The following is a 17,844-nucleotide window of genomic DNA, read 5'->3' on the forward strand; positions in this document are numbered from 1 at the left end:
TCTCCATGGCAGACTGGAGCTGTGTTTTGTTTTTTATAACATGAACCATTAATACCACAAGAGTCTGGGCTGTAACTGTGATACATGTGATGTGGTTTCCATGTAATTGCAAACTGGGTATTTGTGCTACCATGCCCCCAATCCATAAATTTTTAAATATGGCTGCAGGATGACATTTTGAATAAGTGGTTACTCTTTTTATATATATATAATGGTTCATATATATAGGTATCTTTTTCTGCCAAGGTCTTGTTAATGGATGGGATATCCCCATGCCATACAAAGAATAAACAGAAGCCCCAAGTTTGTATCAGCCTGGATAAGCCTTCTGGAAGGACTGTGACCACTGAATACCCTGGTGCTGCAGTAATTTCTCCGCTGCAGCAAAGGGGTTTCACTGTGCTTTTATAAGCAATTTAAATCTGGTGATTCTGGACTGAAGTGGGTGTCACTGAGTGCAGACTGTGGGCAAAAGACATCATGAACCACCTTCATTTGAAATCTGCATTTTTTTTGTAAACACTTCTCTTTTTTTTGTTATCATCAGAGGGGAAGCAGTTGTCTGTTGCAGACAATCCAGACAATGAAGCGAAGTGGAATTCAAGTGAAAGAGGAACCCAGGAAAGACTGGAAATAGCAGGGTCCTGCTATACAAACACCCCTCCCTTGGCACCATTTCAAGGACAGACCAGCTCTGTGTTCAGGGCACCAGGGGCTGAGGGGCTCTTCCCTCTGCTCCTCTAATGACAAGCTGGTCCAGAAACTCCTGTTTCAGGCTGCTCTACTGTTTAACAACCTCTTTTTAATTTCCAGTCTAACTGTACCCATGGCCAGTGTAGACTCATTTAATCTTATCCAGCATCTTGACAGCTTTGTTTCCCTCCTCAGTGCTTGACATCTACAGACATCAATCAGATCCTCTTTTTGCTTTCAATTTGCTAGTCTAAACAGGCTGCGTTCTCCCCTTTTCTTCCCCTTTACAAAAGACTCTGCAATTACTTCACCAGCCCAGAAGATCTTGCCTGCACCCACAGCAGACTGCATTCAGATTTTCTGAACATGACAAACAGCGCTCACACAGTGACCTTGAATCTTCCCTAAGTTCATAAGAAGCACTCTGCACAGCCCAGGAGCACACTTTCTGTTTTCACATCCACACTGCAAATTTAGTAAGCAAAGCCATAGCAAAGACCATAGCAACGAGTGGCAAAACCCACATTTGACCTCCAACAGAACCCATCAATACTGGACATTTCTGATACTTCAGGAAAGCTATTACAGGTTGAAATATCATGAAATAAAAGTTTCTTTGGTTACCAGTGACAACAGTGAGCTTTAAGTTGCATTTCTGCTATACAACCCAGCTGCTCTGTGAACCATGTGAGCTGTGTATTAAATAAAACCCAACACAAACCACCTCATTTCTATAAGATGAGTCTACCCAAAGGCTCCACCCTAAATGAGCACAGTTCTTCACCTCCATAGCTGGCTGTTGCATCACCCCAGTGAAAAGAGAAATGGGTGGGTGGCTGAATGTATTTGTCTGCTCTTTTTTTGGTTTTTTTTAAGGTATTTTGGGTTTATGTAGGAGGAGCAAAGCTGCAATTAAAACCCAAGTTTCTTCTACCTCATGTAAGAGGAAAACAAACTTTACTGCCCTTTAGCAGAGAACAAAATGCAACTGGAAAGGAGCCCAGGTAGTTTTGAAGAGCTACAATGCAGAAAATACTTTGGTCCTAAGAACAGCTTAGCTGAGGGATCCAGAATTCACCTTGCCATGCATGGCTGTGGCCACTGCCTCCATCTCAGCCACTCCTCCCTCTACCACCCACACCAGCAAGAGGCTCCCAGCCACCAGCACACACCAAATGAGACTCCCAGCCAGGCACTCAGCCCGTGTTCTGTCCTCCACTTGGGTACACAGGGCAGAAGGGACAGCAGTGCTGCCATTTGTCTTCCCTACACAAAATAAAATACCAACCATACATGGATCTGACTCAGTTCCCACCCACATCAGGCAGACCCCTTCCAGGAACCCCAGAAGGATCTTTCATTCAGTTCTGAGCAGTCTACAAAGGCTGGCAGAGACAGGAGGCTCCAGTTCCAAGTGCAAATCTGAAAGTTTGCAGAAAACTCAATGCAAATACAGCCTTGTTAAAAATTCAGGCAGCAACAGAGCAGAGCCTGAGATCCCAGAGCAACCAGAGGACACTGCAGGTGTGTAGACATTTGCACTTGGAAACATTCAATGGCATGGAGATGTTTCTAGGCAAGACACAAAGAAAGGCTTTGTGCCTTACCAGTTTGTTAGGGAACTTAGAAAAGGCCAGGATTTTGTTTGCCAAATGCCCAGCAGATGTTAGAGGTGCAATACAGCACAGTCCTCTGTTCATCCTCAAGCAGAGAGGCTTCTGGGCCTGAGGTGGACATTTTTAACAGGCCAGGGGCCAAACACACAGCAAGGTTCCTCATCCCAGCCAGTGCCAGGAGGAAGGCTGGCCACAGCCTGGGCTATACTTACAGGAGTCTGAAAGCAGCAGTAGAGCTTGGTGAGGAAGGGGTGGTTCCTGGCTAAGGAGAGGATGCGTTTTTCGGTCATGGTGCACTCAACATCGTCATCCTGGAGAATGACATCCTTCTTCAGCACCTTCACTGCATACAGCTGCCCACTCTCCTTCATCTTGGCAAGCATCACCTAAACCAGAAGCAAGTGTGAATGGCAAAGACTGAACCCTCTGTCCTGAGCAGCACAGAGCCTCTGGCACCTTCCCAGGCTGGAAAGGTCAGTCATCTCATGACCAGGCTTGTGGACCAAAGTGAGTCAGCCTGTTAGCATGGGCATCACTGTACAATCAATGACACACACTGCTGCCTGCAGCAGGCTGCTCTGGACAGAAATACCCACATGCTGCTCCTGTCTGGCACAGGGCTGGCTGGTCGAAGGTCACCCACTGTGCCAGCACAAACTGCCTGAGAAGGGTCATTCATCCCACCTCCCTCCCCAGTTATAAAACTCACTCTTTCACATCAGCTTCCTGGCAAAGCAGAGAAACAAAACCACCATCTCACCACGTTTGAAACCTCTGCCTTGCTGCCTTTAAAGGAAAAGTCTTTACATGCTCCAAGAAATGCTGCCCAAACGGGTATTAACACACACACTTGCAGCTCTTGGTATGGGCCCTGGCATGCAGCTGTTCCTTCAGGTGCTAACTTCTTTTTTGTGATATCCAATTCTTCACTTTGCTGTCGGCTTTCTTTCTCTTCCCTTTTCTCCCTGCTCTCTGTAACCAGCTTTGCTGCACAAAGTCTCACCAGGCTACCACTTAGTACCTGCTCTGGAGTGCCACTGGACAACCTGTGTACCATGTTATGAAATCACCTACCTTGGGGCTCCTTAAATAAGCAATGTGGTTGCTCACAAAATAGCCAGGAATAACTCTCACCTTTCCAAAGCTTCCCTTTCCTAATACACGAAGGAAGGTTAAGTCTTTGATCCCAAGTTTGCTTGCTGAACTTTCACTGATATTGTTGCCATCCTTCAGGCTGCCTTTTCCCTGATGTTTCAGCGTAGATCTAGAAACCAGTTTCTGTGGAAGAAAGCAAAGAAGTGTTAGTCTGCAGAGGAATTGCACTTCTGCTTCAGAGGTACTCACAGGTAGTCAATCCACCACCCAGGGCATTTGGGGTCTGTCCAAGAGCACTTGATGGCTAATGAGACAGAAAGTTGTGTTGGTAGAATCACACAGCTGACACATGTGACCAGCCAAACTCAGCACTGCTCAGGGCTGTGCTGCCATCTCAACACCAGCTCCTGATGTGGGCATTTTGGGTTGTAAACTCACTGCCCAGCACATCACAGATAATCAGATAATCATAGAATATGCTGAGTTTGGAAGGGACCCACAAGGATCATCAAGTCCAACTCTAGGCCCTGCACAGAACTATCCTCAAGAAACAAGAGACAAGGTTGACTCTCTCTATCCTTACTCCCCACAAAAAAAAAAAAAAAAAAAAGAGAATGAGTGGGGAAATCCAAGTCTTCCATCAGCAAAGTAAGGAGGACTGCTTAATTTCTGCAATAGGCAAAGTGGTGGCAAGATTTAGAACCCCAGCAGATCTCACCTGAATTTCTTATGTTCCTACTTGATTTGAAGAGTCTTACTCAAAGCCCAGTTCAGTGGGACCCCAACTTCAAAACATGTCTCTTTTCCACATTTGGGCTGCAGACTTGCTCCACTGCTCCAAATCCTATGGACAGCTTTTCATTCCCATGGCAGCAGTGAGGTGCTGCATATCCAGGAGTTGTACCAGTATTAGCACTCATTTCCAGAGCTTGTAATTTTGAAGTACAGAAAGATGGAGCCAACCTCGGGTGCCCTCTGCTCACAGCTCTCCAGGTCTGCGTGTGCATACAAACGAGCACCTCCATTCAGTTTATCGGGCTGAACAAAGTCACAGGGACTTCGTGAGCTCCATCTTGTGACTGCTCCGGTGTACAGCAAAGCTCCTCCTGCACAGGAGACTCGTCACCATGGGCAGAGAACCAAGAGCAGTCACAGCAGCACAGAGAGGTTTGTGTTGGAAGGGTCCCCTCAAGATCACTCAGTTCCAAATCCCTGCCATAGGCAGGGACACCTTCCACCAGACCAGGTTGCTCAAAACCCCATCCAACCTGATCTTGAACATTTCCAGGGATGGGGCATGCACAGCATTTCTGGGCAACCTGTGCCAGGGACCCACCATGTGCACAGTAAAGTATTTCTTCCTAATGTATTATCTAAACCCACCCTCATTCAGCTTAAAGTAATTCAGGGTTGCTCTTACAGCACAGTCTGAACACTTTCCTAGATCCTTTAGGTCATGAATAACAAGAAGAGATCATTAAATACCAAGCACAGATTTTTATTTTTTTTATTTTTTTCTGTTTTCATCTCCTTTTGATGTGCAGATGATGCAAACAACAAGTGCTAACAAGTGCTGTTTTTTGCAGAACACAGAAGGGAGTATGGGATTTCCCTGTAACTCCCAGGATAACTGTCCCCCAAACTGCTACAGAGGGAAGAGCAAAGATAAGAGTTTGCTATCAAACTTTGAAATCAAAAGGGGCAGCACAGCCTAATGAGTCTGTTAGGCTGCTACAGCATAGCATGGTTGATCAACATAGCTGGCTAACTGTATGAGAAGATTTACCATGTCTGGAAATTATGGTTTGGGTTTTAATATTTTCTTTTTGTTGTGTTGATAGGGACCACAGATTTTTGGCCAGGGATGTAGTGAAGAGTGAAATGGTTTCCCCAAAACCACACAGAAAAAGTAACAAATTTAGAATTAGGCTTCTTCTTGAGCTCTTTTGCTCTATCACAAGCCATGCATGCAGATAGCATTTGCCCTTGCAGTAAAAATAAAAAATGCATGAGATAAACTGTATTGATCACTAATAAGTCAGAGGGTCTTATTCTGCTCTCATTTGTGATAAGCAGATGAAAACATGTTATAGAGTCACAGCACTGTGAAACATAAGCACATTTCAAACTAACACCTATAGATTAAAACCTGGATGCCAGACATCCATTTTCCAGGTGAGGCCTTTGCCACAAGCCACAGAGCTACTCCTGCAGTCCACCACCCACGTTACCTGTCCTATGGGAACCCTCTGGCTCCTCCTACACCCATAGAAAGACTCAGTTGTAAATGCTTTAAATAGAGGAGGGGAAAAAAAAATAAATACTCACTGAATTTGGGGAAATGCTTCCTGGTTGCAGACCCATGCAGGCCAAGGTTTTTGCAAGCTCTGCTGCGTTCACCCCACAGTTTGGGGCAACATTTGCTTGGCATCGGATGTGGACGTTCATTTTACAGACTGACATGGGCAATGGAAAGTAGAAGCAAAGGAAAAATTAAAATAACTTGGAGGGGTTTACTGCTGAGAAACAATTTACTAATTCTGTTTCAGGAAATACACCCATCTGGACCTACCCTGTATCTTTAAACTAGAGGGGTTTTTGCCACTGATCTAAGTAGAAGCAAAATTAGGACTCTTGTAAGAGAATAAACTCCTGAAAATCAGGAACACACCCCAAACTCTCCAAGCAGGATGCCACTATTGCCTAAAGCTTTTCATAAGCACATATTTTTGAGGTGCATAACTACCACTGCAGCTATGTCTGTAAGTACAATTAGTATTTATAATGCCACAGAATTTGCAACAAACGTCCCTTGCATTTTCCTCTGTCTAATTTTAAAGACAGCGTTCAGTGGGAAACAAAAATCATTCTTGCTCTAACTCATGAGCACACACACACCCTCTTGTGGGAGATGAAGGCAAGGATTTTACAGTCTGGATCACTGAAACAAAAACATAACACCAGAACATGCTTAGTCATCAATTAACAGGCTGGGTTGTCAGCCTAAAGCAATGACCTTTTTTTCCCCTCAGATGCCTTTTCACTGCCTTATCTCATTAGCTGAGGAAAAACTTTCAGGTAAAGGGAAAATACGAATGCAGGAAGCAGAATACTTTTAATAATGCAAGTTAAACAAAGCTGTGCTGAGGGTGCAAAGTAGAGTCCTTCTGGCAGCCAGAGATTAAAAAGGAGATCAGCCCTTTTTTTTTAACTCTTACAAAGATAAATATTCATCACTCAGCTTCTCCCTGAAGGTTGCACAAATCAAGTCCACACAGTGCATCAAGTGTCTAAAAATAAATGTATTTTGTGGAAAGGCAACAGTGAGAAGCCACTCACTTTTGCACTGTAGACCCTGTCTCATGATCCCCCAGAGCAAGGAGCCGCAGTGGTCACAGAACGTTGGGACTTTGTAGTTGTGGACGCTGAATTTATGAGGAATGTTGATCCCAAACCTCTGCTCAGTCACCTGCAGCACCATAAGGAAAGCACAGGTTTAAAATTCAAACACATATTTATAAGCTGGTACTCATTTATATACAGGCATTTAAATGCAAATCTAAGAAAATAATTTCAAGTCAGAAAATGTCCTGATCCATCACCTCACTGAGGTTTACTGTAAGTGAAGACTGAATTAACAGCCTCACCTGCTGTGACTCAGCCCTGCTTTCTCTGCTGGCCAGGCCAGACTACCTGGCAAAGCAAATTTAAAAATAAGGGCTCCCTACCAATTTTAAATTCTTTAAGACAAGTTAGAATTAGATTATCTCAAAAGAAACCAATCCCACTGCAGTGTGAGCTACAGCATTTTTTAATCACACAATTTCAAAATTATTGACTTGCACACTACATGCAAAAACATGTAACTTTAGGTCAAACTGTTGATTTTATTAATTTTAATATAGAACTGCTTTCACAGTTCCTTCTAAAATTCTCATTCCTCTTCTCACCCTCCTCGTAATTAACAGCCTTTCAGGCACACATTTTACTTTATCACTTGCACTCATCCCCTTTTTAACCTTGTTCTTTTCCAACTGTAAACCACTCAGATCTCAAGGGCACCTTTTAAAAAATGTTCCGTTGGCTGAAAAAACCAGACCCCATTTAGCATATTCATCACTTTTGACTTTGTTTCTCAACATGCAGATCCTGGAAAGCTGAGGCAGAACCCACAAGTCTATTAAAGAAAAGTCAGGGGTGTGACTGGAACAAAAAGTTTAAGGTGAGTGGTGCCTGCTCACTTTTGCCTTCTTTTAAAGCAGTTTAAATGTGTTATAAAACCTTCATAATCCCGAGAGAGAAGTGAGGACATTCACTATTTAACTTGCACTCTACCCTTAGGCATCTTAACTCATTTTCATCTGGCTTGTCAAGGGGTCATTTTAAGGAGTTCAGCTCAGCAGTTTGGAGGTAACAAATAACAAATAAATGCAACTGCATGGCACAAAACATGGAGCTGCCTCGTGAATAAACAGATTTGATTTGATTTTTCCTCAAGCTGTTATTGAGCCATTTCCAATTCCAGAAATGCAACATGCAGTGCACAGGGCAGCATTAGGCAGGGATGTTACTCCCATCAAACACAGCCAATACCAGCAAGAAAGAAAATGTTCAGAAACCTAAGTTATGCAAGGGTTCTTTATTACAATGTATTTCACAAAGCAAAGGTGTGGACTGACAACTAAATGAGCCCTTCAGGCAATCGGAAAAGAAAAAAGAGGCAAAACAAAGACCAGTGGTTGGCCAGAGAAATCCACATGAAGAACCAGACACCAAATTTTGATTGCACCACAGTTAATCATGCAAGAAAATTACCAAGGAAACCAGTGAATTTGCTACTTATTGATGTCTTCCAGTGAAGATATCCTGACTTCTTAAACCATGTGCTAATCCAAACAGTTAATGGCATTGACAGAACAACTGGATGACATTGCATGGCTTTTAAAAAGTAGGTCCCTCTCACTCTTCCTCACTTTTAAACCCATGATAGGACATGGTTTATAAACCATAAACCCATTATAGGACAACCCCAGCAACCCAAAGTATGATGACCCAAAATAAGCAACATGACTTTACCTTGAGATCATTCTTGTTAGTATTGTTTTGGCACGTGCAAGCTGTGACAATGAGGTGATGGCAGCGCTTGTGTACAACACAGGTGCAGACTAGGAAATAAAAGAGGCACACTGAAAAGAGCCCTTGGAAGACTCAGCACACGTCAATCCACCAGCTGGGTTCCTTCAGGCTCAGCTGCATCATCAGCACACAGTAAAGATGTGAAAAATAATTGGTGGCTTGGAATTTGCAACAGATCTGGAGATGTATCTTCAACCTACTGCAACAAAAATTCTGCACTGGATAGTTCACAGCCTAGAAAACACTTGCCTATATCAAATATGGGTGATGGACACAGAAACAACAGTGGAGCTTCTCAAACTACTCAAAAAATGCTGTTGAAATAATTATCCAGTGAAGAGTGTTTCACATGGCAATACACATTTTGTCTACATGCAGGTTCCTGGTGTCACAGGACACCAGAGCCCTATTATACTGCACAGGAACAGGCTGTGTTAGGCTGCACTGAATGACCATGAAGCAGGCAGTTCTGGGAAAAAGGGGAAGGCAGAACAATAATTAAATGCAAACAAGCACCACATACATCTCCAACAGCCAGTCAGCCAAACCATGCATTCAGGCAGAGGTGCTGTGCCAGCCCACAAAGTCATGAACTCCCAAATTCGAGAAAGGAGGGTGGCCATTCCAGCAGGGTACTTCGTGTCCCAATACCAGCTGAGCACTGTCCTGAGGGGACTCTGGGTGTCCCATGCCTAGCTGGGTGTTGCATGTAGCCAGCAACAGCTCAACAGAGTGGACCTGCACAGGATGAAACAGCAATGGGACAACGCAGATGTTCGCAGGAATGTCAGTGGCAGCCACGCAAACCTGACGGGGCTCAAAAGCACAGGTCTGGCTGCCTGGGGAGGAAGAGGACTGGTGACTCCAGAGCAGCTCACAGCTGCAGCATGTCCCAGCAGCATGGAAAAGCACTCCCAAAGCAGCACATCCCACATGGACACCACGCAGGAGCGGAGCACCTTACCTTGGCACTGGTATCCCTGCTTCCCAAACACGCCCCTGGCCGAGAGAAAACAGAGACACGATTTAATGGCAGAAGGATGGTCGTCTTGCAGATTGTTTACAGGAGGCAGAGCCAAAATGCAGGAGGATCCCAAATTATCAGATCCCATGGCATAGCTGCCCAGCATTAGTGGTGCAATCCAGCACAGGGGTGTGAGAGCGCAGGAAAGCACTGCATAGGCATAGCTCACAGGGCAGGCTGTCAACATGCCTCTATTCCCCATATTCCCCCTCCTCTCGTTTCTCAAATACCTCACTTCATTACAACACACACCACACATACTAGACTGATCCCAGCAGCCCACACCCTGTTATTATCTCTCCCACTCCATGTTCTTTTGAGACATATCTACGTTTTTCTCCTTGCTCTGCCTACTCCTCCATGTGCATCACCTCACACCTCTCTGATGGCTTTTCTGTCCCCAGGAATTTTCTCTAAACTTTCAAGCAACTTTTCTTTTCAGTGTAATCTCAACACTCCACTTGAGTGAGTGGACTCTTTCTTCAGGTTGTTTCATTACCTTTTTTCCCTTGAAATAACATCTGTGGTTACAAGGGAGGGACACTGCCACATCCCCACACCAACCCAGTTTGGTTCCAGCATCCAAGATGCACATCACCTCTGTCCTCCCATGCAGCAGACTCCAGTTTGCAGCATAAATGCACCCTGCCCAACCTGATAGCCAAGGGGCATCACATCCGAGGCCCTGCATAAATCCTAAGTGACATTCAGAATTGAGGGTGCCCTGTCCCCAGAACACAAAGGACTGGGGAGCTCTGTGCCAGGGTGTTTGAGCTGTTCTTACCAGATGAACTCCCTGCAGTGAGAGCAGTAGGTGGGCTGCCGCAGGTAGGTGGCCATGAACTTGTGCCCGTTCACCTGGTGCACCCGCCTTCGCATCGCCCGCTGCCGCTTCCGAGTGAGGTTCTTAAAGATCCGGTCCCTCTGCAGAGTCCCTGTGCAGGGGGGAGAAGGAGAAAAAAGGACAGCAAAACATTAAGATCATCACACACAGTTACTGCTTCTGGTTTTGCTGCAGCATTCTGTTTGGGCCCTCGCCTAAGGAGGATGCAGACCTGCTGAAGCAAGCCCAGAGGTGGCTGTGGAGATGATGCCAGGGCTGGAGCCCCTCTGCTGTGGAGACAGGCTGGAAGAGCTGGGGCTGCTCAGCCTGGAGAAGAGATGGCTCTGCAGAGACCCTGGAGCCCCTTCCAGTACCTGAAGGGGGCTACAAGAGAGCTGGAGAGGGACTTTTGACAAGGGCATGGAGTGACAGGACAAGGGGGATTGGCTTTGCACTGAAAGCCAGTAGGTTTAATTTGGATGTTTTGAAGAAATGAATGACTGTGAGGGTGGTGGGGCCCTGGCACAGGTTGCCCAGAGGAGTGTGGCTACCCCATCCCTGGAAGTGTTTCAGGCCACACCAGATGGGGCTTGGAGCAACCTGGTCTAGTGGAAAGTGCCCCTGCCCATGGCAGGGGATTGGAATTAGATATTTAAGGTCCCTTCCAATACAAACCACTCTATTATTCTATGATAAAATGATATCAAAAGCCACGGTTACATCCCTGGTTAGAAATCAGGAGACTGTGGTCTAGAACAAGGACGGCATCTGTGACAGCTACTGAATTTAACTGCAATGTCCCCTTTAGCTCAAAATTGTATTTTTCATCTAGAAATATCTGCCTTTTGCTATCTTCCCCTCACTCCCCTCCCATGCTGAGACATGCTAGCAAGCTATTAATTCACAAGCTGTAGATAGACCAGAAGCTCAAGGCTAATGAGTTGTTATAATCACAGCTTTTTGGGCAGTAACTCCTGAAAACACAACTACATATAACCAACTGGCCACCACCACACTTGCTGAGTGAAAGCAGTGTCTTTCTTTGAGAACAGTGTTCACCCACCTTTGATATTCTCATGCTACCTTTCTTTATCACTATTTGCAGCATTTTTACATGCTTCCAATACTTCCTGTGTTGGTTAAAAAACATAGGCTACTTTTTCAGCAATGGCTAGTTGTTTGATATGTGCCACACTCAGCTTTCCTTAAAGGGCTCATTTTACAAAGGTTAGGTAATATTTAATAGTTCTGGGAAGCAGAGATCCAGGAACTGCTGGAATTCAAATCCAAATTGTCCCAAAATACAATTTAATTTTAGAATAGAATAGACTTTTTCAGTTGAAAGGGACTTACAGTAATCATCTAGTCCAACTGTCTGACCATGTCAGAATGGATCAAAAGTTAATGTGCTTTAAGCACATTGTTCAAACATTTCTTAAATATGACAGGCTGTGGGCACTGATCACCTGTCTAGGAAGCCTTTTCCCATGTCTGAACCACCTGTCATTAAAGAAATACTTCCTAATGCCCAGTCCAAACTCCTCTGGTGCAATTTAATATCACAATTTAATTATCTATCAATATAATTTAATCTTTTTTGAGTTTAGTTCAACCACATAACCATTTCCTAGAGAAGCTCAATTTACACAAAACAAGTGTCTCTCAAAAGGCAGGAACTGAGCTCTAGATCAAGAGAGCCACTCCCATTTAGGCAGCAGCTGTCCAAATTGCATATCCCACCCAGCTGGTCTCTGGGATCCTTGCACAGACTGGTCAGACTCAGCTGAGCTTCCCAGATCAAAGCCTCATCTGGGGCACACTTGCTTCAGAAGAAGGAAATTAAATTTGCAGTTTATGAGTTAGTTAATTTGCAATGTGAAGGCCCTGAAAACAGGGGCATTTTGGGGGGAAGATAACACACCAGAGACTGCCAGAGGTGACTGTGCAACAATGTTCTGTGCTCAGGACTCTTGTTTAGAGCATGGACTGGTGGATGCAAGAGCAAAACCAGTTCCTGCCAAACCCTCTGCATGGATATAACTCCACAGGAGGGGACAGGTCTGTAAACTCCCAGAGCAGGGGATCGGCAGCAGGACCCAAACACAGCTGTCACCCTCCCACTTATCTTCCCACATAAAGGGAGCAGAGCAATTCCCTGCTTTCAACTGGCTTTGCTGATTAACCACTGAGGGCAGGGGGGTGGTGGAAATAGAGGAAAAGCTGTCAACCTGATCAAGGCCTGAAATGTAGGAATCCCACATCACAGGCATATTTCCTGGTCCTCTTTGTAGGCGTCAGGATAAGGGAAACTATCCTGTCAGTACTGAGCCCAGCCACTTCGAGGGGCCACAACCCACAGGACATACTCCTCCTGGTGCTCTTGCTACAGGTTCAGAAGCAAAGCCAGCCATAAAGCTCAAGGGTTTTCTGCTGAGTTCTCCCAGTCATTCCTGCACATGTCCCTTCCACAGGCACTGATGGAAACCTCCTGCCCGATGGCATCACTGTGACATGGAGCACAGTTCGACTTTAGGACAGCTTGCATTTATTTTTTAAATGGAAGTGCATACTATAAATTAGGATTTTCCCATTTAAACACACCAAGAAAAAGGATGTGGTAAGGCTGATCCAAGCATTTAACAGAAACCTGCTTTCTTCAGTGCACAGCTCCAAGCAGCTGTGCAGAGACTGGTGCAGAAGAGCCTGCCTTTGTAGGGAAGTGCTTAAACATGTGTTTAATTCCCACTGAGGTCAACAGGACCCAGGGGACCACAGGAATTGCCAGACAATCAGAATGCTGGTCCATCTAGTTCAGCATCCTGCCTGTCAGTGGGCAACCAGAGACACATGACAGCAAGGTGGAGGAACTCTGCAGCTGGGAGATAATCAACTCTTTCCCACACACAAGATGTCATTTTGATGGCCAGAAGTGAGATCTGATTTGTGGAGGTTTAATATTCCTTTCAAATGTTCAACTGCCTTGTTATCTACCATAGGAAACAAGCCTGAGAAGAACCTCAGGAGGTCAACTAAAAGGTCCTCTAAAAGGAAGATGAAGAGACATTGCTTTGCTGAGGCTGAGCCTCTCACAACTTCATGTGAAAATTAAAAAAAAAATAAAAATTTCTTATACTATTATAGAATGTGCCCAACTTCAAATTCACAAGAACATCACTTAGATGTAGGTTTAGGCAAACATGTTTTTTCTGGATCAGGGCCAAACAACTGGCAGTGTCCTCTATTGGTGTTCAGCATGTAGAGGAGAACTTCTGAGGCGTGGAAAGGAAAGCACAGGGCTTGAGTGGGTGGTGAGCACCTAAGTAAATCACCTAAAGATGCAATCCAGTTACCAGCTTGCTCCATGCCAGCTGCTCCACTAGGAACCCAACAGCTGATGCCCTTTAAGCCCCCATTTAGCAGAGTTTAAAAGAATACATTCCAAATTTAGCTCCTGCAGCTTCTGGTTTTGTTATGGCTCTGCCAAGGACCAGCACAGGGTAATCACCTCCCTGGTGCTCTCCCATGCAGAACAGACCACACATGGCAAGAGGAAACCAATCCCTGGTACCAGGAATAGGGGGCACTTGATGACAGCCTGCAGAGCCACCCACAGGACACTGCTGTGCATCCCTGTGGCTTGCCCAGCTTCACACAGACTGTAATTTTGAAGTTCACAAAACCAAAAATATTACAGGCACTTGCTTTTTCCTGGGCAACAGAGGGAGTCTCCATGCTGCCTGCTCTGGTGGATCACCTCCAGGGCCAGCCTGAAGCCTCCTCCCTAGAGCTTCCCTCCCCCATTCTCCAGACACCAAAATCCCAGAGCACAACAGTTCCATCTTGCAGACCTGCTTGTCATTAATGCACATGCCACAAGTTAGGCTTTTTTTCTTTACTAAAAGCCAACTTGTATTTAAAACACTCATCAGATTTCACACTTTCTCCCACTATTTGGCTGTCAGACCCTGCTAATGTTCTGCTGATACTGCGCATCTTTCAGGATCACCTGATCCTCACCCATGCTTATGTTCACCTCAATTTACAACATAGCAAATCTGAGTGTTACTAGGCAGGCTGCAGGAAGGCCTGGATTACTTTCCACATGCCATCAACTCTTTTGGGTACTGTTCTTCCCATTTCCTGGTGCTGGCTCAAGTGAAAAGGAGAGGGAGAGCCCAGCACAACCTCAGCCATACCCTGAGCCCAGGCGACCAGCTGCAGGAGACCATCCACCACATGATTTAGTGGATCTACATATACAACCACATCTCAGAGAATAAATCCCTCTGTCTCAGGGCTTGGATGCTCTTGCATCCCACACACTACACCATGGAGCTGGCAAGTTCAGCCCTCCAACAAGATGCAAGTGATTTTGAAATGGTGAAACATATGGCTACCAAAACCTCCTTCCTCCCAACCAGCAGCAGTTTCTCAGCGCACACCCATCACATCTGTTCAACAGGTCCCAGTGCCACGGGGTGAGAGGCTATGGGCAGAAATCATCCATCAACATGGCACTGAAGCCTGCTAATGGAAAAGTCAAAAGAATTGGGATTGATCAGCCTGAAGAAAAGGAGGTTCTGGGGTGACCTTATTGCAGCACCTGAAGGGAGCCTACCAGAAATCTGAACAGGGAGTGTTTGCAAGGGTATGTAGTGATAGGACAAGGGGGAACAGATCCAAACTGAAAGAGAATAGATTTAGATGAGTTATTGGGAAGAAATCCTTTCCTCTGAGGGTGGTGAGGCTCTGGCACAGGTTGCCCAGAGAAGCTGTGGCTGCCCCATCCTGGGCAGTGTTCCAGGCCAGGTTGGATGGGGTTTGCAGCAACCTGGTCTGGTGGAAGGTGTCCCTGCCCATGGAAGGGGGTTAGAATGAGGTGAGATCTTTAAGGTTCCTTCCAACTCAAACCAGTCTGTGATTCTGCGACAGGGCAGCCAGTGCAGCAGCCCTTCATGCCTCTCATCTTTGGTGTCAGAGAATATAAAGCCATCAGAGACATTTTCCCAGCTCATGTTTTTCATTCTGGTCAGTTTCCTACAGAATACATATTCTCCTTCTGGACACAGAGAGTGTTTTACAAAACAAAGCCATTCTAGACAGTTAAAGCAACCCAGACTTTTAAAATGCTCTAATTTCTGGTAAAGCAACAACCACCATGAACGGTTCAAATGTCCAAACACTGCTTTAAGAGCAGACAAGTAATTGCTCAGTGAAGGGAGTTTCCACATCCGTGGTTAAACTCTGACATCTGTAACTATGGGGTATTTACTGTGCCTGCCTATGTGCAAAACTTAACTACAAAGTTCAACACTAAAAAGCCTCTTCCTCTTTCCTCCTCTGCACTCACACTGAACACATGTTTATGGCAGTGGAAATTATACATGCAGCGGGAGAGGAGAATAAATAACCCACCAAGTCATCCGAGGACATGTGCAAGCACCAGCACATCCTCACCCACTCAGCAGCCTCAAACACCACTCCACCTGCCCCCTGAGCTTACCTGATCCTGCTCTTGCTGGGCAGAGATCCCTCCTTTCCCCCCTACCCCAGAGTTCCAGGGGGTTATGTCAGGCAAATCCTTACAGTGGCAGCATAACTACAGCAGGAAAACAAGAGGAAGAACTGCAGGATGGTGTGTTTGGAACTATTTGACTCGAGTGGTTAAAGCTCGTCTGGTCTCATCTACTGGAAATCAACCTCACTGTGGTGCTATTGACTGCTGCTGTAACACCAGCACAGCAGAGTTCAGCCAGCTGTGACACATGACAGCTCCTGGTGTTACACTCCCATATGCACCAGAGGCATTTGAATTTGGAAGAAATAAAGATATTCAAAAAAAGCAATGTGAAGAGCCTCAAATCAATAATGTTAATGGGCAAAAACTTAATTAAGCCTTCTTTTATAAGTAGCAGGAGCAGTATATACATCATCCTCCTCAAGGAGCACTGTGAGCAAGCTCCTTTTGAACTGAGACACAACCATTGACCTTACTGGACTGTAAAAAGCACCATAGTGGATTGAGAGACAACTCACCTCTTGCAAGCACTGCAGCACTGAACAACCATCTCAGATCATTCTAAATGCTCATCTAGCCCATGCTCTGACAGTGAGTAGTAGTGGGTGTTTTAGGAAAAGAATACATAAATCGGATCAAGTAAATTAATTCACCCCCCCACACACCCTCCAGCCGTCAGTATGTAGGTGTTCTCTCAATATTTACCCAACACTGGGCTTCCTCACATCTACTGCATGTAAACTGAGGCTAAACCAAGATGTTTATTTCCCTGGCTGGAAAACATGTAAGTTTTGACAAAAATTGCTTACTAACATTTTGCATCTTTTAATCAGGAGTTTCATCACCATAATCCTGTGTATGGTCAAAACCATGGGAAGCCTTGCTAATTAAAATGTTATAAACACAACACAACATTGAAGAAGCTGACAGCCTGACCCTGAAAAGGGAAAAGGATTTAAATACCCTATTCTGCTGCCCTAATATTAGTGCTGCAGAGTAAAAGCCTAGGCTTTTTTACTACAAAGCTTTTTTTCAAAAGTTAAGTTGGATGCACAAATCAGCCAGGAGCCACCTCCACACAGACCATGCTAACCACATGGGGTTTCTCTCCAAGCAGAAGTTGATCATTCTGTTGCTTTTGCCAGTCTGTGCACGATCTGGTCTCTGCACTCTGGTTCCTGTCCCAGGAGAGGCTCCTTGCAAAGCAAACATGTGGCACATCAAACACAGACTGGGACTCATGTTTGATCCAGCTGCTGTTTGGCCCTCTGAAATTGGATAAAGTTTTGTGTGAAGATCAGAGAAAGAGCCAGCTAGGGCTGGCAGCACTATGCTGTATTCCAGGACTTCACAGAAAAGCCATGTTAATGGGCAGCTCATCTTTTAAGATGCCAACCTGTCAATATTGTCTGAAAGAGTAAGAAGGAACAATGATGCTCTGAGTCCAAAAAAAGTTTTCCCCACTCAGGAGTGTGAAACAGCACTATCGGCAGTCTTGGAAATGCAAACATGTAATCACCCCTGCATCAAATCACACAGAACCATGCACTGGAGGCAAGGCCTCTGTTTCTTGTCCAAGTGCTGAAGTAGGGCAGATCCACCTTCCTTGTTTTCCTGCCAGATCTAGGACATGAATTCATCTGAGCTCCCAGTGCTTAGCAGCATTTGAGGACTGAAGCTGAAGGATGATGTTTCAGTGTGGCAGCAGTGAGGACAGGATCAGTGAGGTTCACACACCACTGCTGAGCATGACAGTGCTCTGCTATTGCTACAAAAGCCCATCACAGGCTTATTTCTAGAATTACACAATGATGCCAAAGCTCTGCTGGTACCAGTAGGTAAGAGAAGAGCAACTTTTGGGGGGCTCAGCTTTCTTCAGCCTCTTGAGCTTGGCTGTAGCAGCACCAGGGAGAGCAGGACAGCTTGGCACAGCTGCAGT

General features: G+C 45.3%; 1 protein-coding gene across 3 annotated transcripts in view; it reads right to left on the bottom strand.

Moving 5' to 3' along the window:
- Positions 1 to 17,844, bottom strand: part of PRKCH (protein kinase C eta) — a 147,213-nt gene that overhangs the window by 90,791 nt on the left and 38,578 nt on the right. For all 3 annotated transcript variants that reach the window (XM_086895149.1, XM_023927374.2, XM_086895150.1), the window contains 7 exons: positions 10,349 to 10,499; positions 9,505 to 9,539; positions 8,481 to 8,569; positions 6,744 to 6,873; positions 5,733 to 5,860; positions 3,444 to 3,587; positions 2,522 to 2,695 (listed from right to left, as the gene is read on the bottom strand). In XM_086895149.1, coding sequence (XP_086751275.1) covers positions 2,522 to 2,695; positions 3,444 to 3,587; positions 5,733 to 5,860; positions 6,744 to 6,873; positions 8,481 to 8,569; positions 9,505 to 9,539; positions 10,349 to 10,499 — 851 coding nt within the window. The remainder of the gene's footprint in view (positions 1 to 2,521; positions 2,696 to 3,443; positions 3,588 to 5,732; positions 5,861 to 6,743; positions 6,874 to 8,480; positions 8,570 to 9,504; positions 9,540 to 10,348; positions 10,500 to 17,844) is intronic.

The sequence above is a fragment of the Cyanistes caeruleus genome, chromosome 6 (assembly GCF_971803275.1).
Source record: "Cyanistes caeruleus chromosome 6, bCyaCae1.hap1.1, whole genome shotgun sequence".
NCBI lineage: Eukaryota > Metazoa > Chordata > Aves > Passeriformes > Paridae > Cyanistes > Cyanistes caeruleus.